Raw genomic sequence first — 27,038 nt, 5'->3', positions numbered from 1 at the left:
GCTTCATTATTTTCCATAATTTTATCTTCTGTATCACTGTTTCACTGCTATGCTTCACCCATCCTTGCCATCATGAATCCATTCCAGATTGTGTCTCCATTATAGAATTTTTAATTTTGGCCTGACTGGATTTTAGTTCTTTAGCTTTGCATAAAGGGATCCTCTGGTGTCTTCTATGCTTTTTTCAACCCTAGCTGTCTAGTTCAGACATCTTACTTATACCTGTGTTGATTAAATCAGTGGCCATCATTTCTTCCTGTTCTTTTTTTGAGGGTGAATTCCCCACTCTTGTCATTTTGGAGGAAAAAAAGAAATTAATAAAACTAAACATTAAAATTTAAAAACTAAAAAAACACAAAAAAAATAAAGGAAGCTAGATTGTATATGTATTTCTGTCAGCTTTTTCAGAGAAGCTTGATAGGAAAGAGAAAAAAGAGAAAGGAAAAAGTTAAAAATATTTTTAAATTAAAAAGATTTTAAATAATAAAATAGAATTTAGAAATAACAAATTCTAGGGGCGCCTGGGTGGCTCAATCGGTTGAACATGCAACTTCGGCTCAGGTCATGATCTCATAGCTTGTGATTTCGAGCCCCGCATCAGACTCTGTCTCACAGCTCAGAGCCTGGAACCTGCTTTGGATTCTGTGTCTCCCTCTCTCTCTGCCCCTAACCGACTCACATTCTGTCTTTATCTCTCAAAAATAAATAAACATTAAAAAAATTTTTTAAATAAAAATAACAAAAATTTTATTTTATTTTATTTTTAAAAAATTTTTTTAATATATGAAATTTATTGTCAAATTGGTTTTCATACCCAGTGCTCATCTCAAAAGATGCCCTCTTCAATGCCCATCACCTACCATTCCCTCCCTCCAACCCCCCCATCAACCCTCAGTTTGTTCTCAGTATTTAAGAGTCTCTTATGCTTTGGCTCTCTCCCACTTTAACCTCTTTTCTTTTTCCTTCCCCTCCCGCATGGGTTTCTGTTAAGTTTCTCAGGATCCACATAAGAGTGAAAACATACGGTATCTGTCTTTCTCTGTATGGCTTATTTCACTTAGCATCACACTTTCCAGTTCCATCCACGTGGCTACAAAGGGCCATATTTCATTCTTTCTCATTGCCATGTAGTACTCCATTGTGTATATAAACCACAATTTCTTTATCCATTCATCAGTTGATGGACATTTAGGCTGTTTCCACAATTTGGCTAAAGTTGAGAGTGCTACTATAAACATTGGGGTACAAGTGCCCTATGCATCAGTACTCCTGTATCCCTTGGGTAAATTCCTAGCAGTGCTACTGCTGGGTCATAGGGTAGGTCTATTTTTAATTTTGTGAGGAACCTCCACACTGTTTTCCAGAGTGGCTGCACCAGTTTGCATTCTCAACAACAGTGCAAGAGGGTTCCCGTTTCTCCACATCCTCTCCAGCATCTATAGTCTCCTGATTTGTTCATTTTGGCCACTCTGACTGGCATGAGGTGATATCTGAGTGTGGTTTTGATTTGTATTTCCCTGATGAGGAGTGACGTTGAGCATCTTTTCATGTGCCTGTTGGCCATCCGGATGTCTTCTTTAGAGAAGTGTCTATTCATGTTTTCTGCCCATTTCTTCACTGGGTTATTTGATTTTCAGGTGTGGAGTTTGGTGAGCTCTTTATAGATTTTGGATACTAGACCTTTGTCCGATGTCATTTGCAAATACCTTTCCCATTGTGTTGGTTACCTTTTAGTTATGTTGATTGTTTCGTTTGCTGTGCAGAAGCCTTTTGTCTTCATGAGGTCCCAATAGTTCATTTTTGCTTTTAATTCCCTTGCCTTTGTGGATGTGACAAGTAAGAAATTGGTGTGGCTGAGGTCAGAGTGGTCTTTTCCTGTTTTCTCCTCTAGGGTTTTGATGGTTTCCTGTCTCACATTCAGGTCCTTCATCCATTTTGAGTTTATTTTTGTGAATGGTGTGAGAAAGTGGTCTAGTTTCAACCTTCTGCATGTTGCTGTCCAGTTCTCCCAGCACCATTTGTTAAAGAGACTGTCCTTTTTCCACTGGATATTCTTTCCTGCTTTGTCAAAGATTAGTTGGCCATACGTTTGTGGTTCTAGTTCTGGGGTTTCTATTCGATTCCATTGGTCTATGTGTCTGTTTTTGTGCCAGTACCATGCTGTCTTGAGGATTACAGCTTTGTAGTAGAGGCTAAAGTCTGGGATTGTGATGCCTCCTGCTTTGGTCTTCTTCTTCAAAATTACTTTGGCTATTCGGGGCCTTTGGTGGTTCCATATGAATTTTAGGATTGCTTGTTCTAGTTTCGAGAAGAATGCTGGTGCAATTTTGATTGGGATTGCATTGAATGTGTAGATAGCTTTGGGTAGTATTGACATTTTAACAATATTTATTCTTCCAACCAATGAGCATGGAATGGTTTTCCATTTCTTTATATCTTCTTCCATTTTCTTCATAAGCTTTCTATAGTTTCCAGCACACAGATCTTTTACATCTTTGGTTAGATTTATTCCTAGGTATTTTATGCTTCTTGGTGCAATTGTGAATGGGATCAGTTTCTTTATTTGTCTTCCTGTTGCTTCATTATTAGTGTATAAGAATGCAACTGATTTCTGTACACTGATTTTGTATCCTGCGACTTTGCTGAATTCATGTATCAGTTCTAGCAGACTTTTGGTGGAGTCTATCGGGATATTATCATGTCATCTGCAAAAAGTGAAAGAAAGATTGACTTCATCTTTGCCAATTTTGATGCCTTTGATTTCCTTTTGTTGTCTGATTGCTGATGCTAGCACTTCCAACACTATGTTAAACAACAGCGGTGAGAGTGGACATCCCTGCCATGTTCCTGATCTCAGGGGGAAAGCTCTCAGTTTTTCCCCATTGAGGATGATATTAGCTGTGGGCTTTTCATAAATGGCTTTTATGATGTTTAAGTATGTTCCTTCTATCCCGACTTTCTCGAGGGTTTTTATTAAGAAAGGATGGTGAATTTTGTCAAATGCTTTTTCTGCATCGATTGCCAGGATCATACGGTTCTTATCTTTTATTAATGTGATGTATCACGTTGATTGATTTGCGAATGTTGAACCAGCCCTGCAGCCCAGGAATGAATCCCACTTGATCATGGTGAATAATTCTTTTTATATGCTGTTGAATTCGATTTGCTAGTATCTTATTGAGACTTTTTGCATCCATATTCATCAGGGATATTGGCCTGCAGTTCTCTTTTTTTACTGGGTCTCTGTCTGGTTTAGGAATCAAAGTAATACTGGCTTCATAGAATGAGTCTGGAAGTTTTCCTTCCCTTTCTATTTCTTGGAATAGCTTGAGAAGGATAGGTATTATCTCTGCTTTAAACGTCTGGTAGAACTCCCCTGGGAAACCATCTGGTCCTGGACTCTTACATTTGGGGAGATTTTTTTTTAATATATGAAATTTATTGTCAAATTGGTTTCCAAGCAACACCCAGTGCTCATCCCAAAAGGTGCCCTCCTCAATACCCATCACCCACCCTCCCCTCCCTCCCACCTTGGGGAGATTTTTGATAACTGAGTCAATTTCTTCACTGGTTATGGTTCTGTTCAAGCTTTCTGTTTCCTCTTGTTTGAGTTTTGGAAGTGTGTGCGTGTTTAGGAATTTGTCCATTTCTTCCAGATTGTCCAGTTGTGGGCGTATAATTTTTCATAGTGTTCCCTGATAATTGCTTGTATTTCTGAGGGATTGTTTGTAATAATTCCATTTTCATTCATGATTTTATCTATTTGGGTCGTCTCCCTTTTCTCTTTGAGAAGCCTGGCTAGAGGTTTATCAGGTTTTTTTTTTATTTTTCAAAAAACCAACTCTTGATTTCATTGATCTGCTCTACAGTTTTTTTAGATTCTATATTGTTTCTTTCTGCCCTGACCTTTATTATTTCTCTTCTTCTGCTGGGTTTGGGGTGTGTTTGCTGTTCTGCTTCTATTTCCTTTAGGTGTGCTGTTAGATTTTGTATTTGGGATTTTTCTTGTTTCTTGAGATAGGCCTGGATTGCAATGTATTTTCCTCTCAGGACTGCCTTTGCTGCATCCCAAAGCATTTGGATTGTTGTATTTTCATTTTCATTTGTTTCCATATATTTTTTAATTTCTTCTCTAATTGCCTGGTTGACCCATTCATTCTTTAGTAGGGTGTTCTTTAACCTCCATGCTTTTGGAGGTTTTCCATACTTTTTCCTGTGGTTGATTTCAAGCTTCATCACATTGTGGTCCGAAAGTATGCATGGTATGATCTCAATTCTTGTATACTTATGAAGGGCTGTTTTGTAACCCAGTATGTGATCTATCTTGCAGAATGTTGCATGTGCACTGGAGAAGAAAGTATATTCTGTTGCTTTGGGATGCAGAGTTCTAAATATATCTGTCAAGTCCATCTGATCCAATGTGTCATTGTTTCTTTATTTGTTTCTTTATTGACCATGTGTCTAGATGATCTATCCATTGTTGTAAGTAGGGTATTAAAGTCCCCTGCAATTACCACATTCTTATCAACAAGGTTGCTTATGTTTGTAATTGTTTTCTTTATTTGGGGGCTCCCGTATTTGGCGCATAGACATTTATAATTGTTAGTTCTTCTTGATGGATAGACCCTGTAATTATTATATAATGCCCTTCTTCATCTCTTGTTTCAACCTTTAATTTAAAGTCTAGTTTGTCTGATATAAGTATGGCTACTCCAGCTTTTTTTTGACTTCCAGTAGCATGATAAATAGTTCTCCATCCCCTCACTTTCAATCTGAAAGTGTCTTCAGGTCTAAAATGAGTCTCTTGTAGACAACATTAGATGGGTCTTGTTTTTTTATCCATTCTGATACCCTTTGTCTTTTGTTTGGCGCATTTAGTCCATTTACATTCAGTGTTATTATAGAAAAATATGGGTTTAGAGTCATTGTGATGTCTGTAGGTTTCATGCCTGTAGCGATGTCTCTGGTACTTTCTCACAGGATCCCCCTTAGGATTTCTTGTAGGGCTGGTTTAGTGGTGACGAATTCCTTCAGTTTTTGTTTGTTTTGGAAGACCTTTGTCACTCCTTCTATTCTAAATGACAGATTTGGTGGATAGAGGATTCTCGGCTGCATATTTTTTCTGTTCATCACATTGAAGTTTTCCTGCCATTCCTTTCTGGCCTGCCAAGTTTCAGTAGATAGATCCGTCACGAGTCTTATCGGTCTCCCTTTATATGTTAGAGCACGTTTATCCCTGGCTGCTTTCAGAATTTTCTCTTTATCCTCGTATTTTGCCAGTTTGACTATGATATGTCATGCAGAAGATCGATTCAAGTTACGTCTGAAGGGAGTTCTCTGTGCCTCTTGGATTTCATTGCCTTTTTCCTTCCCCAGATCAGGGAGGTTCTCAGCTATTATTTCTTCAAGTGCACCTTCAGCACATTTCCCTCTCTCTTCCTCCTCTGGAATACCAATTATGCATAGATTATTTCTCTTTAGTGCATCACTTAGTTCTCTAATTTTCCCCTCATACTCCTGGATTTTTTTATCTCTCTTTTTCTCAGCTTTTTCTTTTTCCATAATTTTATCTTGTAGTTCACCTATCCTCTCCTCTGCCTCTTCAGTCCGAGCTGTGGTCATCTCCATTTTATTTTGCAGCTCATTAATAACATTTTTTAGCTCCTCCTGGCTGTTCCTTAATCCCTTCATCTCTGTAGCAGTAGATTCTCTGCTGTTCTTTATACTGTTTTCAAGCCCAGCGATTAATTTTATGACTATTATTCTAAATTCACTTTCTGTTATATTGTTTAAATCATTTTTGATCAATTCGTTAGCTGTCATTATTTCCTGGAGGTTTTTTTGAGGGGAATTCTTCTGCTTTGTCATTTTGGATAGTCCCTGGAGTGGTGTGGAACTGCAGGGCACTTCCCCTGTGCTGTCTTGAATAACCTGCATTGGTGGTCAGGGCCGCAGTCAGACCTGATGTCTGCCCCCAGCCCACCCTGGGTCTACAGTCAGACTGGTGTGCACCTTCTCTTCCCCTCTCCTAGGGGCGGGATTCACTGTGGGGTGGCGTGGCCCATCTGGGCTACTTGCACACTGCCAGGCTTGTGGTGCTGGGGATCTGGCGTATTAGCTGGGGTGGATCGGCAAGGTTCACAGGGTCGCGAGGGCCAGGCTCAGCTCTCTTTTCCTTCGGAGATCTGCTTCAGGAGGGGCCCTGCGGCACCGGGATTGAGTCAGACCCGCCGGAGGGATGGATCCGCAGAAGCACAGCGTTGGGTGTTTGTGCGGTGCAAGCAAGCTCCATGATGGGAACTGGTTCCCTTTGGGATTTTGGCTGGGGGCTGGGCGAGGGAGATGGCGCTGGCAAGCGCCTTTGTTCCCCGCCAGGCTGAGCTCCGTCGTCTGGGGCTCAACAACTCTCCCTCCTGTTCTCCTCCAGCCCTCCCACTCTCCGAGCAGAGCTGTTAACTTATAACCTTCCAGATGTTAAGTCCCGCTTGCTGTCAGAACACACTCCGTCTGGCCCCTCCGCTTTTGCAAGCCAGACTCGGGGGCTCTGATTTGCCGGCCGGCTGCCCCTCCGCCCTGGCTCCCTCCCACCTGTCCGTGTAGTGCGCATCGCCTCTCCGCCCTTCCTACCCTCTTCCGTGAGCCTCCCGTCTACGCTTGGCTCCAGAAAATCCATTCTGCTAGTCTTCTGGTGGTTTTCTGGGTTATTTAGGCAGGTGTGGGTGGAATCTAAGTGATCCACAGGATGCGGTGAGCCCAGCGTCCTCCTACACCGCCGTCTTCCCAACAGAAATTTTAAGAAATTAAAAAAAATTTTTGTTGTTTCTGTGTCCAAGAAAGAAGAACGAAAAAACAATGTAAAGAAAAAACAGAAGCAAAGAAAATGAACAAGCAAACAGAATGAAATCCAAATGAAGCTGCATCCTGTTCCCTTAGAACTTATACTTTGGAGCACACTTTAGTCCGTAGACTAAGCAGGTGGAAGGGATTTGTGCTGGTCTTCTGGGGGATGTGTCTGGAGGGCACAGGAGCATGGAGCTTGGTGTAGTGGCTCTGTTCGCCACTTGGTGGTGCTTCTTAGCTCACTGTGGTCTATCCATGAGGTAAAAGTGGCTTCACCCAGCTCTCTAGTCTCTGGCTTGGAAATTTTGTGCCCTCACAGACACACTATCAAGCACCCCTCCTTTATCTCAGGCTTCTGTCAGGTCCCCACCTTTACCCTGTCTGTGTCCAAGCTGTCTAGCTGCTTGAAACTGCTGTGTTTCAAAACCCAACACTTCAGAGACCCCTGTGGCTTTGGACCCGTGCTGATTCTCTGGAGGAGGGTTTTGCCCAGCAATGGCAAGTCCTGGCTTGTCCCTGAAAATGTTGTGCAGCAGCAGAGGCTCAGAGTTTATGGTAAATCAGAACACACAACTGGCACCAAGTTTTGCTGTATTCTGGTGTCTTTGTTCCAATATCGGTAAATGTGGCAGCTCTCCATGGTCTGCCAGGACTTTTGCCTGTGGAGAAACCATATGGCCTCTACCAAATGCACTCCAAGCTGGGGAACTGCTTCTCCCTGTGTGGTACACAGACCCCTCAGACCACACGGCCTAATCATGGGAGTTTGCTCTACTTCTTCACCAGAGTACCACCAGGCACTGAACTCTGGACCTTTAAATTCTTTGCTCCACTGTTTATAGAATCCTGGCGATGTTAAAACCCTCTCCTTTCTCTTTGTCAATGGTTTTGGGGAACAGATTTCTTGTCTAGTCCCCTGTGTTTTCACTCTTTCTCTCTAGCTTCTTTTGGGGGTAGTGCTTTTCTTGTGTGATCCAACGTGCTGCACTCTCTCCCTTTCTCTTTCTCTGTCCTCTCCACAAAAAAGGTTCCCTACCCTCCATGGCTCCATGGCTTTTCTCTCCTTCAGTTTACCTCTCTGCACTATGTATCTGCCAAGTTCTCTGGCTCAAATTATGCAGATTGTTGCGTTAATCCTCAGATCGATTTCCTAGGTGTTCAAAATGGTTTTATGCTAATATAGCTGCATTTCAGGGGCAAGACAAGCTCAGGGTCTCCATACTACTCTGCCATCTTAACTCTCCCCACCCTTTAAAAAAATTCTCCTGCATTTATTTTAGCCTTGACAGGAACTAGGGATGATTATGCAGGAAAGCTAAAACTTACCACCAACCTAATTGTACTGTTATTTTAATCTACTGAGGAGCAGGAGTCTCAGTAGAAAAGCATCGTTCAGCCAAAGTGAGACATTCAACTGTCCTGTGGTGTCAAGTGATCCTAGGTAAATTTTGTACTCTGTGGCCAGTCACTCAAGATTGCTCACCTTGAATGGTGTATGTTTTCTGCCAGCAAACCCAAGAGTGCAGTGTGGTGTCAGAGCAGTGCTAGTGGAGCAGCCTCTAGTGCTAGGAGCTCTGGTCACAGAGCTCGTGGGTTGGCCTGGAGAAAGAAATTAGCATCACATTGATTGTAATAATAGTTCTGCTTTCTGATGATGTGATCCGTTTCATTCTTAGTGCAGAGTTAGCATTCCTGGCTTCATATAACTAGAAACAACTGATTTTGTAGTTGGAGAAAATACTGTACAGTTTTTCCAATTATCTACATAACAAACTACTCCAAGTCTTAGTGGCTTAAAGCAACTGTTTATTATATTTCATTCTTCTCTGGATAGAGTGAGCTCAGTTGGGTGGTTTTCACAGAGGGTTTCTCATGTTGCAGTCAGATTTTGGTAGGGGCTGTAATCTCCTGAAAGTTCTCCTGGGCTAGGGATAGCAACTAAGTTGGCTCACTCACACAGTGGGACTGCTTAATGGAGTGTCTCCTTGTGGCCTTTCCATGCAGCTTGGGCTTTTAACAGCATGACAGCTGGATTCTAAGGGGGAACCTTCCAGAAGGAGCATATATTCCAAGAGACAGGAAGCTGAAGCTGCTGGACAAGTTAAGGGCAGCTTCTAGAACTAGCTTTAGCTTCCTGCTGTTGTGTTCAGTTGATCAGAGCAGTCTCAGGGCCTTCCTAGATTCAAAGGTGTGAAGAAACAGACTCTATCTCATACTGGACGCATGTGAAGGTCACATTTTTGCAGAATAGTACTTGGGATGGGAGTATTGTAGTCATCTTTGGACAGTATGGTCTGTTAGAAACTCTTAATAAATGACTGTTTAATGCCTTAAAGGAGTATATTAGTATATTTTTGCATTGATATTGTATGTATATGTGTGCATGTATGTGTTGAATAAACACTGTGTGTATGTGTGTATGTGTGTGTGTAAATATACATGCATATACATACATATATGTGATACATACATACTTACATACATGATATTTCAGCATCAATATACATTATTACCCTTGGCTTAAAAAACACACACAACCACACTTTTAATTAGTGTTCACAAAACTCAAAATCATCTGACAGTCGAACTCTCTACCTCTTGTCGAGGTTGTGTTACCACTCTCTGTGGAACTTTTACAACTTCTTCCCTATTCTGAAATCTCTAACACTCCCTCCCACCCTAGTCACTCTCGGCTGATGACCTTGCTTCTTTTTTTCCTTGAGAATAAAGCACCTGGAGGAAAAATTTAGTTTTCCTGTCACCAAATCTCCCAAATGCCTTTGTCATTATCCATATTCTATACTTTTCCTCTGTGACAATATATGGAATATCTAGCCTAAGCAGAGCTTCCCTTCTTGGGGACCCATCTCTTCTTGGCTACTCAAAGACTTAATATCTGCATCATCAAATTTTTTTCTTTTTACTGTATCGTTCCCTTCAGCATACGAGTATCCTGAAATTTTGTTTCATTGAAAAAAACCCCTCCCCTGATTGCACAGCATTATTCTACTATCTTTTATTTCTCTGCTTCCAATTACTGAAAATTCTACAAGAGTTGTCTGTGTTCTGTTCCCATTTTTCTTCTCTCCCATTACTCTTGAATTCACTCCAACAATTTCATCAAAACTGCCCTTATAGGAATCAGTGATGGCCACCACAAACCCAAATGCAGTGGCTAACTCTCAGTCTGTATTTTATTTAACCTCTCAGTCAGTGCATTTGACAAAGTCCTCATTAAAACCCTGTATTCAGTACACTCCTGCTTTTTCTCTCATTTCACTCCTTTCTCCTTCTTTGTTTCCTGTGCTAGATACTCCTCTAGATGACCTCTAAATACTAGAATTCAATGTCAAACCTAGCATGTTAAAATTGAACATTGTTTCCCTCCTCCAGTCATGCTTCCCAGGCCAAGAAAAAGAGAAATCCTTGACTCCACTCATATCCCACATCTGATATATCCACAGATCCTGACAGCTTTAACCTACAAAACATGTCAAAACCCCAAGCCCTGAAAGTTTTACATTATGCTTCTTACCTTTGTCTAGTCAACTGTAATCCTGTGGATTGTTGTAATAAATAGCCTGCTGACTGGAACCCCTGCCTTCCTTTTTGGCTTTTCATGGTTTATTCTCAGCAGCACTCAGAGTGATGCTTTCAAGCCTTAATCCTATCACATCATTCTTCTCCCTATCTTCAGTGGCATTCCATCTTGCTTGGAATAAAAGCCAAACCCTTTAACATGGCTTACCAAAGCCCTGCCTGATCTGGTCTCTGGTACTTCTCTGACTGCATCATCACCACTCTCCCCCCTTGTTCACTTTGCTGAAGGTACACTGACCTCTCTGTTCTCTCTGAACATGCCAAGTCCACTTCCACATCAAGGCATTTGTTCTTGCTGCTTTTTATGCCTCTAAAACTTCCCCAGTTTTGTTTTCAATTTGTTTTAAATTTGAACTTCCTCAGTTTTCCCAAATGCTGTCACCTTGTTTCATTCAGGTTTCTAGTTAAAGTTCAGCTCCCAAAGAAGCCCACCCTACCTGAAGTATTACCTTCCCCCGCTCCCCAGCCAACTCACCCACCCTTTGCCACCCACTATTTCTGGTCTGCTATAATTTTATTTTTAGAACTTATCACTACCATTATTTATTTGTCTGCAGTCTGTCTCTGCTCTCTAGAATGAAGCCACGAGAGTAGGGACTTTTTTTTTTAATATGAAATTTATTGTCAGATTGGTTACCATACAACACCCAGTGCTCATCACAACAGGTGCCCTCCTCAATGCCCATCACCCACTTTCCCCTCTCTCCCACCCCCCATCAACCCTCAGTTTATTCTCAGTTTTTAAGAGTAGGGTGGGGACTTTTGATCACAACATAGTGATAGCATTCATCAGGTGCTTCATAAGCGTTTGTAATCAAGTGATTGAATAAATGCTTGTGTGTATGTATGCAGTGGATTATTGGGTATGGTTTGATGGGAAAATAATCTAATTTTCTATTTTAAACTTTGGTGGCCCTATTTTATCAAAAATAAATGAATATGCTGGAAGGAGACACCACATTGCCTTTTTTGCTTACCTTAAGATCTCAGTATTCTAAATGATATAATATTCTTAGGCCTTTTTATATGAACTGACAAGGATTTTTAAGTTCATTCTGCCAGCATTGTGTACCATCAAGGTACTTAACTTTTCTTTGTATAAACATTGAGTGAAAAAGGATCTCATGCTATTAGCAATGATGTAGTTAGAGTGCATGATTCCTAAGGTCTTCTATTTAAAAATACTTTGCCTGTGAGGGGCGCCTGAGTGGCTCAGTCAGTTAAGCGTCTGACTTCAGCTCAGGTCATGATCTCGTGGTTCATGAATTCAACCCCCACACTGAGCTCTGTGCTGACAGCTCAGAGCCTGGAGCTGGCTTCAGATTCTGTGTCTCCCTCTCTCACTGCCCCTCCCCTGCTTGCACTCAGTCCCTCTCTCAAAAATAAATAAACATTAAAAAAAATAGTTTCTCTGTGAGATGGATTTTAAAAGTCTAGTGCTCCATTAGATGAATTCTAAGTAGCATGAGGTCTCGAACATTTTAATCATAAGATCATTGCCATGAATATTAGCTGATTCTGCTGGTTTGTCATTTACTTTATTATTAATTTTATTTATAGTTAACTTTAATCAAGCTTATTTTGGCAAGTGTCTTTTTAGAGGAAATTCTAGATAAAGGCTTTCCTAACCCTATGGTACAGGTTGATCTGACTTTAAAAAGCATTCTTTATAGAAAAGTTACATTCCAAGAGTTTTAATTATCATATAGAATCATGCTTCTCTATAACCGAAAGAGAAACCTAAAAATTTCCAAACCAGGATTGCACTTGTGAGCAAATAAGACTTTAGTTTTTAAATCTATATTCTTAAGTAAATCTTTTTCATCAAGTATCTACTGTCATGGCATTTACACTTTTTATCTGTTAAAAGCCCTATCATGTCCATAATTAAATTCATTAAGATGTTTCCATTTAACTCTTAAAAAGGTGACATTTTTTATTAAACTGAAAAGAGTTCATATCTTTGACACTAGGGATGCATATTGTTTACAAAAGCTAATTAAAACTAGATGAGGCCTGGAAACCTGGAGTCAATATTGCTCCAGAGATTGTGGCTTTTTATTGGAACCTTAGTTCCTTCAAAGTAGGGCAAATGATTCTCTCTTCCCTTCCCCAACTTGAGTATCCCTCGTAGAGAAACCAGAGATGTTACATACATAGTAATTTCTGACAGGGAAATCAGCTGTAGACTCCTATGAGTCTAACTTTGTGTTCTGATTAAGTTTAGTAACTCTGATTTACTGGAAAATGAATTGTCCAGAATGGAGTAGAGATAAATGGTATTTTGCATGATCCAGATGAATAGTATTACTTGTTAGATGTTATCTATATAGAGATGTTTAGACAGTAGGAACTAAGTACTTTGTTTTAAGATTCTTAAATATGCTCCTCTTTACATTGCCTTTTTTAGAGATTCAGAGAAATGAACACTTCATAGTTTAACTATTTCTCTTTCTTTTTTCATTCTTTTTCCCTATCCCTTTTTCATGTCACCCAAAACCAAAAATGCCCTTTCAGAAACACAAAGTAGATCTTTTCTACAAGCTACGCCATGTGATGAATGAACTTATTGACCTTCGAAGGCAGCTACTGTCTGGTCACCTCACTCAGGATCAGGTGCGGGAGGTTAAGCGGCATATCACCGTGCGCCTGGACTGGGGTAATGAGTAAGTATGAATATCATTTGGGCATTTCAGTTACTTTATGTTAGCTCAGTTCTTACAGAGTTTGAACCTGATCAAAACTCTCTTTAGTGATGAAAAGACATTATTATATTCCGCACTAAGCTTTGATCATTTTTAAGATGAGTAGTTGTTTCTTTTGGTTTAGCAAAGGGCACTTACTGGCTCTACACACTGAAACTCACACAGTTTTTATTTTATTTTATTTTTTATTTTTTAAAATTTACATCCAAATTAGTTAGCATATAGTGCAACAATGATTTAAAGAGTAGATTCCTTAGTGCCCCTTACCCATTTAGCCCATTCCCCCTCCCACAACCCCTTCAGTAACCCTCAGTTTGTTCTCCATATATCTCAATTTTTATTTTCACTTCTGGAATATTAAATAATTGGACTGCATTATCCTGTGAGGTCTCTTCCAGCTCAAATTCCTTGATTCTAGATCTCAGTAATCAGAGTACACTTTTGTTTCATCTTCTAGTATCTTTATTTTTTCAGGTGATTTCTGTATCTTTTACATTTTATAGCCATGCAATTTATCTGTGTATGCATATACTCCAAATAGGAACTGTCTACATCTCTACTTCAAAATATTCTTAACTAATTTGTCATTCAAAAATAGTCCTGTATTTATGCAGGAGGTATGGTTATTTGTCATATATAGCATTCTAAGACTTTGGCATGGGAAGCTAGAGTAGATAGTATTCAAATTTTATTTCTTCCTAGATATAATAATTGATACAATTCTCAAGTGATTTTGTCTCATTATCTTAAAATCAAGTCCATTGAACTTTAAAGTGTCCAGGTTGTTTCCTGGTCATACATATACTTTATGTATGTTTTAGTACAAGTCTTTAGCTCCTCACCCTCTCAAGATGTCATTGAAATGAAAAATAAAAAGAATGGGAGGGGGCCTAGCAATAAATGGAATATATGAACTCATTTCTAGAAGCTGGAATGTAGATAGAGTATTAATGATGAAGGAAGCCCAGTATACGTGGAAGAAACTTTAGCTAATGAAAGAGATGTTCTGTCCAGCAGTTTGCAGAATCATGGAGGAGCATACCTTTGTGCTTAAAAAGGCAGGGGGATTGCTTAAAAGTATATAAAAGGAATAACCCACTGCCATGAGTAGAAAGACTGGCAGCCAGTCATTTCAGATAAACAAATACAAAGACAGACTGCCTGGGGGGGAACTGGGCAACAAGAGTGTACTCTGGGACCTTTATTACAAAGCCCTCCATATTGTGTTATGTAAGGGTTTCAAATTGTAATGACCAGATCCCTTCCACTTACCAGAAAGAAAATTTGCTAGTCACCCACCATGTGCAAAAACTCCCCACACTTCTAGTGCTTTTTAAATTGGGATGGACAGTGGCACCTTGAGGTGGCTTGGTCAGTTAAGCATCCGACTTCGGCTCAGGTCATAATCTCACAGTCCATGGGTTCGAGCCCCGTGTCAGGCTGTGCTGACAGCTTGGAGCCTGCTTCAGATTCTTTCTCTTTCTCTCTCTGCCCCTCCCCCACTCATGCTCTGTCTCTCTCAAAATGAATAAACGTTAAAAAAATTTTTTTAATTAAAAAAATAAATAAATTGGGATAGACAGTTGAGTATCACCAGGTATTAAAAAAAAAAGTTAGGGAGGGAGCCAAACCATAAGAGACTCTTAAAAACTGAGAATAAACTGAGGCTTGATGGGGGTGGGAGGGAGGGGAAAGTGCATGACGGGCATTGAGGAGGGCACCTGTTGGGATGAGCACTGGGTGTTGTATGGAAACCAATTTGACAATAAATTTCATATTAAAAAAAGAAAGAAAAGATTAGATTGATAGTGATATGTTTAAAATAAAAAATAAAGGAAACCAAAAAAAAAATCCTTCCATAGAGAAGAGAGAAAGACCAGGATAAACAAAATACTTTGCACCATTGGAAGGAAATAACCCAGCCCTCAAGACAACTAGAGATTAGTAAAGAACTTAAAAAAAAAAATCTCTCAGCACCCTCAGAGAGAGTCAAGATCCATTATGTAAAATAAAGTACTCTGAAAAAGAAATAGAGAATGTGATTTCCCAAATAAAACATTCAAAAAGAGAACAGTAAGATAATTTTATGTTATTTCTGGGAAAATAAAACAAAAAGATGGGAAATGTTTGAAAAAAGAAGAGCAATACAAAGGTTCAGTCCAGGGGGCCTAATATCAAATACTATAATTTCCAGAAAAAGAACACAGGCAATAAAGAGGAGATCCTAAAGAAATGATAGAAGAGAATTTCCCAGAGCCAAAGAGCCAGGAGTCTTGGATTGGAAGATCCCACCAAATACCTAATATAATGAATGGGGGAAAAGCCCAAAATCCACAGCAAGGCATTGTAAGATATTTCAGTATTCCAGGGATGAAGAGAAGATCCTAAAAGGTTTTCAGGCAGGAAAACAAGTCTTCTTACAAAATAATAAGAATCACACCAACCTCAAAAGTTTTATCAGTAATACCAGATTCTAGGATATAATGAAGTAGTATCTTCACAATTCTGTAGGAAATGGTTTGCCAGCCAGAATTGTATTAACAGCAAAACTATCTAATTAAGTGTAAGGGCCAGCTAAAGCCATTTTAAAGTATTCATGGAAGTGGAAGTTACCTTTCATGGCTCCTTTCTTAAGAAGGGACTTGACAAGTGAATGTGTTCTTACAAAAGTGGAACAGCACATTAGGAAGGAGGAAACACAAAATCTAATAAAGTCGATCCAACCCAGAGTGGTGCTGTTTTTCCTTAGAAAAGAAAAAAAAAAAGTACAACCCTAAATTGGCTATTTGTGAACTTTTGAAGTGACAGAGTTATGTCCTTGTTTGTTTCATTAAATTACACCCTCTCTTGACTGTCAGTAGGGTTACCTGGCACACACCACAGACTCCTTGTATGATATAATATGGATTCAGGTGTACCATAGATCAGACAGTATTCTCTAAATCTAACTTCAGCAATAAAAATCTTAGCAAAATACTGTATGTTACATATGGCATAGCTACTGATCCTACTTCCTCAGCCACAAACAGTACTGTTATAAAATGGTATTATATTTATTTAATAAATCAAAGGCAGTGATAATTTCAAAAATAATATTACTATGTGCCAAGCAAATTGTAAACTTGAACCAATGACACCAAGTTGTATATAAATCATTATGTTGCAGTTTAGCTGTAATTATACATACCAGTAAATAAGGAAGAGAAATATTCAAGAAGTATCAATATCTCTTTATAATAAAACATGGAGAACAGACCAATCAGATTTGGCAATCAAATCTGAAAACTTAAAGATACATGATAGCTTGGAAATGAGTTTATATCATATTTGAAAAAGGCAAAGACCATTAAGAATACCTGTCAGTAAATTGCAGAGCTGTTACACCTTCATTAATAACTTTTACTCAGCAAAGTGTGTATGTGTATTGGGGGGTATATTTATATGTCCATTTTAATAAACATACAAATCAGGAACATAGTTCTATCCTCCTCCCTACTTCTTTCCTTACACCCTCCCTCCTCCCCTATTCCTCCTCTCCCAGCTTCTCTCTATCCTCTTCCGTCTTTTCTCTATCCCACTGCACTTCTTTCTTTTCCTTCTTCCTCTTCTTTCCATTTATCCCTTTACTCCCAGTAGAAAATGTAAAACCTGGAGTGAGACCTTTTACATATATCATTACTAAAGGAAAAAGACATATTGCCCCCAAATCAATAGGACTATTTTCTCTGGTTCTCACTTGAACTAACCCTTTAAATTTTTTTCCTTCTTACTTTGAAAAAAGTAATATAAGTAAATATTAATCATATGTAATTTTAAACTTTTATGCCTTTTCCATATGTCTTTACAGAGACATCATAGCTCTGCCTTTCCAAAATCTATTTCAGAAGCTATTAAGAACAGCTAATGGGATGCCTGGGTGGATCAGCTGATTAGGCATCTAACTCCTACTCTCAGCCCAGGTCATGATCTCACGTATTGTGAGTTCAAGCCCTGTGTTGGGCTCTTCTCTGACAGAGCGAAGCCTGCTTGAGATTCTCTGTCTCCCTCTCTCTGTCCCTCTCCCACACATGCTTTCTCTCTCTCTTTCTCAAAAATAAATAAATAAACATTAAAAAAAACCAGCTATTAATTATGGAGTACATCTGCTTATATAAGGTGGCAGGTACATGGTCTAACTTATGCATTTTTAACTTTATTTATATTTTGAGAGAGACACAGGGTGTGAGGAGGCGAGAGGCAGAGAGAGAGGGAGAAGGAGAATCCCAAGCAGGCTCCATGCTGTCAGCGCACAGCCCAATGCAGGGCTCAATCTCACGAACCATGAGATCATGACCTGAGCTGATATCAAGAGTTGGATGCTTAACCACCTGAGCTACCCAGGTGCCCCTTACATATGTATTGTTATAATGAAATGCTATTATGCATTTCCAAGACAAGAGCTCTGTTTTGCCTGATGAGGGAACTGAGGCTCCAAAGTACTTTTTCCAGTGTTGCATAGTGAGTGGTAGAGCTGGGTTATGTACCCAGAACTGATCCCAAAGCTCATATACTTTAGGCAGGACCTTACCATCTCTCCAGTTTTTCTAAGATATTATTTTATTTTATTTTAGATGTTTATATTTGTTTTTGAGAGAGAGAGAGCACACGCACATGAGTACAAGTGGGGGAGGGGCAGAGGAAGAGGGGGGACAGAGGATCCAGAGCAGGCTCTGTGCTGACAGCAGAGAGCCTCATGTGGAGCTCAACCCCATAAACTGTGAGACCATGACCTGAGCCGAAGTTGGACACTCAACTGACTGAACCACCCAGGCGCCCCCACCATCTCTCTGATTTTTAAGTGTGAGTCTTAAAACCAAGCAAATTATTGCCAGTATTTCTAGTTTGTGGGTTATTTGATCTTTGTCTTATTCTCCTAGTGTGAATACTGTATATCCCATAATATATATCTGATTTAACACTGAATTAGAACTTCCAAGGATAGAAACAAAACTGGTAATATACTTTTTTAAAGAGTTTAAATTAAATACAGAGCTCTCCACATCTACATAACCAATTTTTATTTTGTTTCCTGAGATTAAGAATATATTAATAATAATATTTATTATTTATTTCTAAAAATTATTATATTAAAATTCAGCATCCTTTATTGATAAAACCCCCCAAGAAAGCAGGGATAGAAGGAACATACCTCAACATCATAAAGGCCATGTATGAAAGGCCCACAGCTAATATCATCCTCACTGGGGAAAAACTAAAGGCTTTCTCCCTAAGGTCAGGAACATGACAGGGATCTCCACTCTCACGACTATTGTTCAACATAGTACTGGAAGTCCTAGCGTCAACAGTCAGACAACAAAAATAAAGAAAAAGAGTATAAATTTACAAAGAAGTCAAACTTTCACCCTTTGCAGATGACATAATACTCTACATGGAAAACCCAAAAGATTCCACTGAAAAAGTGCTAGAACTGTTGCATTAAGTCAGCATAGTCACAGCATATAAAACCAACAATCAAATTGGTTGCATTTCTATATACCAATAATGAAGCAGCAGAAAGAGAAATCTAGGAATAGTTCCCATTTACAATTGTATCAAAAACCATAAGATACCTAGGAATAAACCTAACCAAAGAGGTAAAAGATCTGTACACTGAAAACTATAGAAAGTTTATGAAAGAAATTAAAGATGACACAAAGAAATAGAAAAACATTCCACGCTCATGGATTGCAAGAACACATATTGTTAAAATGTTGATACTACCCAAAGCAATCTACACAGTCAGTGCAATCCCTATCAAAATAACACCAGCATTCTTCATAGAGCTAGAACAATCCTAAAATTTGTTTGGAAGCACAAAAGACCCCAAATAGCCAAAATAATGTTGAAAAAGAAAAGGAAAGCTGGAGGCATTGTAACTCTGAACTTTAAGCTATATTACAAAGCTGTAGTCAAGGCAGTATGATAGTGACATAAACACAGACACATAGGTCAATGTACTAGAATAGAGAACCCAGAAATGGAGCCACAAATATATGGCCAACTAATCTTCGACAAAGCAAGAAAGAACATCCAATGGGAAAAAGACAGTCTCTTTAGCAAATGGTGCTGGGAGAACTGGACAGCAACAAGAAGAAGAATGAAACTGGGACACTTTCTTACGCTGTACACAAAAATAAATTCAGAATGGAGTAAAGACCAGAATGGATTAATGTGAGATAGGAGCCACTCAAATCCTACAGGAGAACACAGGCAGCAACTTCTTTGACCTAGGCCACAGCAACTTCTTACTTAACATGTCTCCAGAGGCAACAGAAAGAGAAGCAAGAATGAATTATTGGGACCTCATCAAGATAAGAAGCTTCTGCACAGCAAAGGAAACAATCAACAAAACTAAAAGGCAACCAATGGAATGGGAGAAGGTTTGCAAATGACATGTCGGATAAGGGTTAGTATCCAAAATCTATAAAGAACTTAGCAAACTCAACACCCAAAACCAAATAATCCAGTGAAGAAATGGGCAGAAGACACGAATAGACACTTTTCCAAAGAAGACATCCAGATGGCTAACAGACACATGAAAAGATGTTTCAACATCACTCATCTCAGGGAAATTCTAATGAAGACCACAGTGAGATACCATGTCACACCTGTCAGAATGGCTACAATTAACAACTTAGGAAACACCAGGTGTTGGCGAGGATGTGGAGAAAGGGCAACCCTTTTTCACTGTTGGTGGGTATGCAAATTTTTGTGGTCACTCTGGGAAACAGTATGGAGGTTCCTCAAAAAATTAAAAGTAGAACCACCCTACGATCCAGCTATACCCTACTAGGTATTTATCCAAAGGATAGAAAAATGCTGATTCAATGGGGTTCATGAACCCCAATGTTATAGCAGCGCTATCAACAATAGCCAAATTATGGAAAGAGCCCAAATGTCCATCAGCTGATAAATGGATAAGGAAGGTGTGGTGTGGTGTGTGCATGCACGCATGAGTGATCTGGAATATTACATGGCAATCAAGAAGAATGAAATCTTGCCATTTGTAACAACATGGATGGAACTAGAGTGTCTTATTCCAAGTGAAATAAGTCAGAGAAAGACAAATACCATATGATTTCACTTATATGTGGAATTTAAGAAACACAGCACATGGACTTAAGGGAAGTGAAGGAAAAACAAGATAAATAGAGGGAGACAAACCATAACAGACTGTTAAAGACAGAGCGAATTGAGGGTTGCTGGAGGGGAGGTGAATGAGGGGATGGACTAAATGGGTGATAGGCATTAAGGATGGCATTTGTTGGGATGAGCACTGGGTGTTATATATATAAGTGATGAATCACTGGGTTCCACTTCTGAAACCAATACTACACTGTATGGTAACTAACTTCAATTTAAATAAATAAATTTTTAAAAAGAATTATTTATTTGGCAAAAAAAATTGGAACAATATAACATATTTATTGGCCTATTTACATATGGATACACTCATTCCATAAGTAAAAATTGGTATCATGTAACATCAGCACTTATAATGTTATGTTCTTCTGGACCACTTTCTTACTCCATACACAAAAATAAACTCAAAATGGATGAAAGACCTAAATGTAAGACAGGAAGCCATCAAACTCCCCGAGGAGAAAGCAGGCAAAAACCTCTTTGATCTTGGCTGCAGCACCTTCTTACTCAATGTGTCTCTGGAGGCAAGGGAAACAAAAGCAAAAATGAAGTACTGGGACCTCATCAAAATAAAAAACTTCTGCACAGTGAAGGAAACAATCAGCAAAACTAAAAGGCAACTGACAGAATGGGGGAAGATATTTATAAATGGCATATCAGATAAAGGGTTAGTATCTAAAATCTATAAAGAACTTATCAAACTCAACACCCAAAAAACAAATAATCCATTGAAGAAATGGGGAAAAGACACGAACTGACACTTCTCCAAAGAACACATCCAGATGGCCAACCGACACATGAAAAAATGCTCAATATCACTCATCATCAGGGAAATACAAATCAAAACCACAGTGAGATACCACATTACACCTGTCAGAAAGGCGAACATTAACAACTCAGGCAACAACAGATGTTGGCGAGGATGTGGAGAAAGAGGATTTCTTTTCCGTTGTTGGTGGGAATGCAAGCTGGTGCAGCCACTCTGGAAAGCAGCTACTCTGGAAAACACTCAAAAAACTAAAAATAGAACTACCCTATGACCCAGCAATTGCACTATTAGGCATTTATCCAAGGGATACAGGTGTGCTGTTTCGAAGGGACACATGCACCCCCATGTTTATAGCAGTACTATCAACAATAGCCAAAGTATGGAAAGAGCCTAAATGCCCATCGATGGATGAATGAATAAAGAAGATGTGGTATATATATACAATGAAGTATTACTCGGCAATCAAAAAGAGTGAAATCTTGCTGTTTGCAACTACGTGGATGGAACTGGAGGGTATTATGCTAAGTGAAATTAGTCAGAGAAAGACAAAAATCATGACTTCACTCATACGAGGACTTTAAGAGACAAAACAAATGAACATAAGGGAAGGGAAACAAAAATAATACAAAAACAGGGAGGGGGACAAAACAGAAGAGATTCATAAATATGGAGAACAAACTGAGGGTTGCTGGAGGCGGTGTGGGAGGGGGGATTGGCTAAATAGGTAAGGGACACTAAGGAATCTACTCCTGAAATCATTGTTGCACTATATGCTAACTAATTTAGATGTAAATTTAAAAAAATAAAAAATTAAATTAAAAAAAGTTATGTTCCTATATTTTTAGAAACTGAAATATAGGAAGGGCATAAAACAAAGTTGTGCTCAAATGAGCTGGCCATTATCTCTGCATAAGTCTGTTCAAAGAGTAAATCAGTTAATTATATCCTCTCCAAAGGAATTTTAAAATTATTTCTAGTAATGTAATTTTAATGTGTTAATATTTTCAGCACCTTCCATAAAGATGTTACTAGAAGTTTCTTCTCTTTAATCTCACATTATATAGCATAGCTAAATTAAATTTGTGTTAATCCAGGATTGACACATTTTAACTGATCTTTACCTTAGAAAAACACCTAAGGAATGCTTTATTCATAGAATAATTTATGAGATTTTTGTATTTCTTTTTCAGGTAGAAAGTACAGATTTGAATATAGTCTAAACACTTTATAAGCTGTTGAATTAGGATAATGTTTCTATTGATCATAAATATCAAATGAAACAATCGGTATCTTTTTATTCCAAAGTCTCAACATTAAGACAAATCACCAATAAATACATAATTTCCAGTTCTTCTCTTGTCTTTATCTTCTTCTGTCATATTCTCTCTACCCCCCCCTTTTGTACCTTCTCTCTCAGATTTTTCATATATCTTAACCCACCCATATCCCGTTCTTCCTGCTTAGTTCTTCCCTCACCAAGAAATTCCTTTTAGAGGAAGCAGCACAAGCAGAAGCTTGGGTTGTAGTATGCAGAAAATCCTGCCACCCCATCCCCCACCCCAACAAGTTTCCTCTGAGTAGATTTTAGCTAGGACTCGGAAGGTCTTATGACTCAGTACTTTTCTTTTAAGGACATGGTAATATTGTCCAGCTTTAGGACATCTGAAATTAGCAGAAGTTTCCAGTGACTTCTTAGAGTTACTCTGATACAGGGTGTTGTGCCTGTCAATTAGTAACTTGCCATATCCAAGAAATCTGAAATAACAATGTTTAAAGTATGCATGTGTCAAAATCCTTTGGTGAAGTTATGTTCAAATAGCTAAATTTCTCTCTCCCTCCCTCTCTCACTCTCTGTCTCTCTCCCTCTCTCCCTCCCTCTCTCCCCTCAGTCCTCTCTGTGTCTGTCTCTCTGCATCTGTTTTGCTCATCATCATCCCCTGAACTTAGCACAATACCTGCCCTTGGCAGGCACCATGTAAATGTATCTAATACAACAGGTTTGTTTTTATGCCTGGTGACCACTCATTCACCAATCCGTATTTGTTTCCTCTGGATTGATACACTGACACAAAAATCATCCCTCAAACTATTGTGACTAAATTGATTACAGTCACTTATTAGTACTTAACCGTCATGGCTATTAGTAGAAAGATAGCAGGTAGAAGTGGGAATACCATAGGCTCAGAGTAAGACAGACATAGTTTGAGACAAGCCCAACTCTGCTGCCTTAACAGTCCACCTAGTTAACCTCTCTGTACTTTAGTTTTCTCAATTTTAAAATGGATCTAATACTGTCTACTTCCCATAGTGCTTAAAGATGATATATATAAAATGCCTATCCCAAGTAAATGTTCAGTAAAGGGTAGCTGTTATTAGTTATGTCATGTTATATTATTGCATAAATATAAATATACTAGGCTTTCATTAGTGTAGTTATTAGCCATATGCTCTCTTTACAATAAGCTTTAGAAAAAGCCAGTACATACAGGAAATCCTAGTATCGCTAGTCTTTCTCAACCAATTTTGGGAGAGAACTAAGTTCTGGCGCCTTAACACATCCATTGTATATGATTAATTAACTTCAAATTATTTTCTATGTTCTGTGGTTTAGATGAGGAACCCCAGAAGAAAAAGATACAATAGAAAATAGAATATAAAACATTCTTACATATATATATATATATGTGTGTGTGTGTATATATATATATACACATATATATTAGAATGCACATATATATGTGCATATATATATATATATATATGATTAAAATAATTTGATATAGAGTTTCAGGGCCTTTAAAGAGCTGCACCTGGAAGAATGTAGGACTAGGAATATCTCTTATTCACTGCTGTGTCCATAAGTTCAGCATGAGCCTAGCACAGAGTAGGTGGTAATAAAGTATTGAACTATTGGAATGAATGAGTGATCAGTGCCAGGTGGCAAGACAAGACTAAATGTTTTTGTGAAGAATGTGCACCTATAGGATTAGACTATTTTTGAAAACTCAGCTCTATACTACATCTGTATATAGATATACATAGATGTATTAATTCTCCTGCTTGTGTCCCTCTGTTCAAGAGTCTCTTTTTCAGATATTGTATCTCTTTGATCACCATCCTTGTAATTTAAGCCATATTTTTGTTAATGATGCCACACGTAATTATGATAATTATAACAGCAGTAATAGTTTGCAGTGCCAGACAGTGTGCTAAATGCTTCCATGGATTGATCTTTACAACAGCCTGTGATAGTAGATAAGATAGTGTGGCTTGGTGGAAGAGCCAAAATGCAAACCAGGCAATCTGACACCAGAGCCCATGCTCCTCAGTACTCTGTTGCACTGCCTCCCCACGCTGCGAAGACAGGGAAGAGACTAAATTGACCACTCCCTGCACTTCCTGTTCACTATTCTTAGAGTAAACCACTGAGAGAAATAGAAATAGTCAGAAACCTCTTTTCCAGAATAAAATTTGTAGTGAACGAGTGTGGCTTCTCACCATGCAGCATCTCTGCCTTTTTTTCAGTGAGGCCTCCAATTTAGCTTTGGAAAACTACTCTTCCTCCTTTGAAGACTATCTCAGTAGAAGGAACTTAGTCTTTGGTTTTTATAAGATCACCCATTAATAATTTTTCTATTGCCTATGATAATGAAATCAAGAAACTAAAAGGCACTGTGCTCTAGTGAGGGGGAGAATCAGTGTGATGAATATGAACATTTGCTTGACTCACAACTGCTGTATTCTCCATACCCAGCACCATTGGTGGGAAATGATAGGTCCTCAGAGAGTACCTATGGGGTGAGTGGATGGGTGTCTGCATGGATAGTTGAATGGACAAGCAAGCTAAGTGTATCAGAGTGCTAAGACAGAGTGTACATAAATGCCAGTCTCCAGACATGCCCATTGCTCTGTGTGGTACACAACCACAGAGCACATACACTCAATCCTAGTCCTATTGACTTAGGTCCATTGGAATTTTTTTCTTATGCTGTTGTTTTGAAAACATCTGTTTTGAGTGGAATATGTGCACAGTCTTTTTGTTATTTAATTGTAATATTTAGACTATCATATATTTTGTGAGCACTAATGGTTAAAGAATATGTATGGAATTTTGATTCATTTTTGTATTTAAAATGTTTCAAAAGAAGGACTACAGAAATTTGGAAAATGTTTTTAATGATGAGTTGGATGATTCCACTTCCCTAATGCAAATACTAATGCCATTTAAAAATCTTTCCTCTGTTTTTCTAAATGTATATAAAAGTATTTTAAATACTTTGAGATCGTATCTGCAAAATTATCTTTATGGTGTAAATTGCTTTTTATGATAAGAAAGGTAGAAAGGATGTGCTTCAGCTTTCTCTTGCTTTCCATGACACTGCTGCTTTTACATCCCTTAAGTGTTAGAAGCCAGAGACCTGAAATATCAGAGAAATTAAGAATAGTTAATATGAGGTGACTGAATGGAATATTTCCTTGATGTAAGAACTCAGGATCCCAGTGGTGAAAAATTAAATCTCTTATCAACTTAAGTATATTCTATAATCAGATTCAATGGCATGGCTTTACCATTAAACTGTAAGCTATCATAGTTAAAGCCAACAGTGTATTACTACTGATCTCAACATGCAAAACTGAGGATTTTGTTTTTTGCACTTAGTACCAAAAATTATTTCTTCTTTAAAAATTCATGTTTTTCTATTAAGGATAATGTAAGTTATAATATATATATAATAGAAAAACTTGAGTTTTTATCTTTAATAGAAAAATAGATTTCTTCTTTATTCTTGCCTGCTGAAAGGTACCAATCTAAATTTTGATTCTTAATCATGGTAATCGCTTTAGCCTATACAATTAGTATATTTGCTCCCACCTTTTTCATATAGGTTCTTATTTTTATTTTAGCAATCTTACTGCAACTTCTTTAACCTCTTCATATCTTTTCCTATGAATAGGTTATAAATTATAAAGAAAACAAATCTGCATTTTGGATGTACACATAGTTTTATCTTAGATAAGTGGTGCTTTTATGCACAGAAAGAGTCTACGGAATTAGTTTTTCTAGCATCTTCCTTAAAAAATTTTTTTTTATGTTTATTTATTTTTGATGACAGAGCATGAGCAGGAGAGGGGCAGAAAGAGAAGGAGACACAGAATCCGAAGCAGGCTCCAGGCTCTGAGCTGTCAGCACAGAGCCCAATGCAGGGTTTGAACACAGGAACCGTGAGACCATGACCTGAGCCACAGTTGGTTGCTTAACCGACTGAGTCACCTAAGTGCCCCTATTTTGCTAGCATTTTCTTTTTTTTTTTTTAATTTTTTTTTCAATGTTTTTTATTAATTTTTGGGACAGAGAGAGACAGAGCATGAACGGGGGAGGGGCAGAGAGAGAGGGAGACACAGAATCGGAAACAGGCTCCAGGCTCCGAGCCATCAGCCCAGAGCCTGATGCGGGGCTCAAACTCACTGACCGCGAGATCGTGACCTGGCTGAAGTCGGACGCTTAACCAACTGCGCCACCCAGGCGCCCCATGCTAGCATTTTCTAAAAGCAGTTCATCATCTAGTTGAAGAGAAAAAAAAAAATATACTCCTTTCATTGTCTATAGAATACTTTTGCGAGATGCAGTGATTCATAACCCTTGTGCTGTAGTATAGGGTGGTCACAGAGCAGCTCTGATACCCTGATAAGAGTTATTGACTATCTCCTCAGAAAAAATTCATACATGAATACACACATACTGTTGTAAGCAGTTTTGGGGGCCACAATTCCCTAACTCCATTTGACTCCAGGTTTAGAAAGTAAGAAAGGAGCTAACATTTACTGAATATAAATTATGTTTCATATTTGAACCCAAGATTTCTGGTTCTCTGGAGTTATTTTCACTGTTTCATACTAACTGCCAATCAATTGCCAATCACTATCTTTTATTCTTTCCTCCC

At 38.5% G+C, this 27,038-nt stretch overlaps 1 protein-coding gene across 13 annotated transcripts in view; it reads left to right on the top strand.

Annotated features, from left to right (window-relative positions):
• DOCK3 (dedicator of cytokinesis 3) overlaps nucleotides 1-27,038 on the top strand; it is a 561,979-nt gene that overhangs the window by 321,242 nt on the left and 213,699 nt on the right. For all 13 annotated transcript variants that reach the window (XM_027038830.2, XM_027038823.2, XM_027038822.2 and 10 more), the window contains one exon: nucleotides 12,958-13,106. In XM_027038830.2, coding sequence (XP_026894631.1) covers nucleotides 12,958-13,106 — 149 coding nt within the window. The remainder of the gene's footprint in view (nucleotides 1-12,957; nucleotides 13,107-27,038) is intronic.

This window comes from Acinonyx jubatus, chromosome A2 (assembly GCF_027475565.1).
Source record: "Acinonyx jubatus isolate Ajub_Pintada_27869175 chromosome A2, VMU_Ajub_asm_v1.0, whole genome shotgun sequence".
In the NCBI taxonomy this organism is placed as follows: Eukaryota; Metazoa; Chordata; class Mammalia; order Carnivora; family Felidae; genus Acinonyx; species Acinonyx jubatus.
This window is presented reverse-complemented; position numbering and strand designations above follow the sequence as displayed.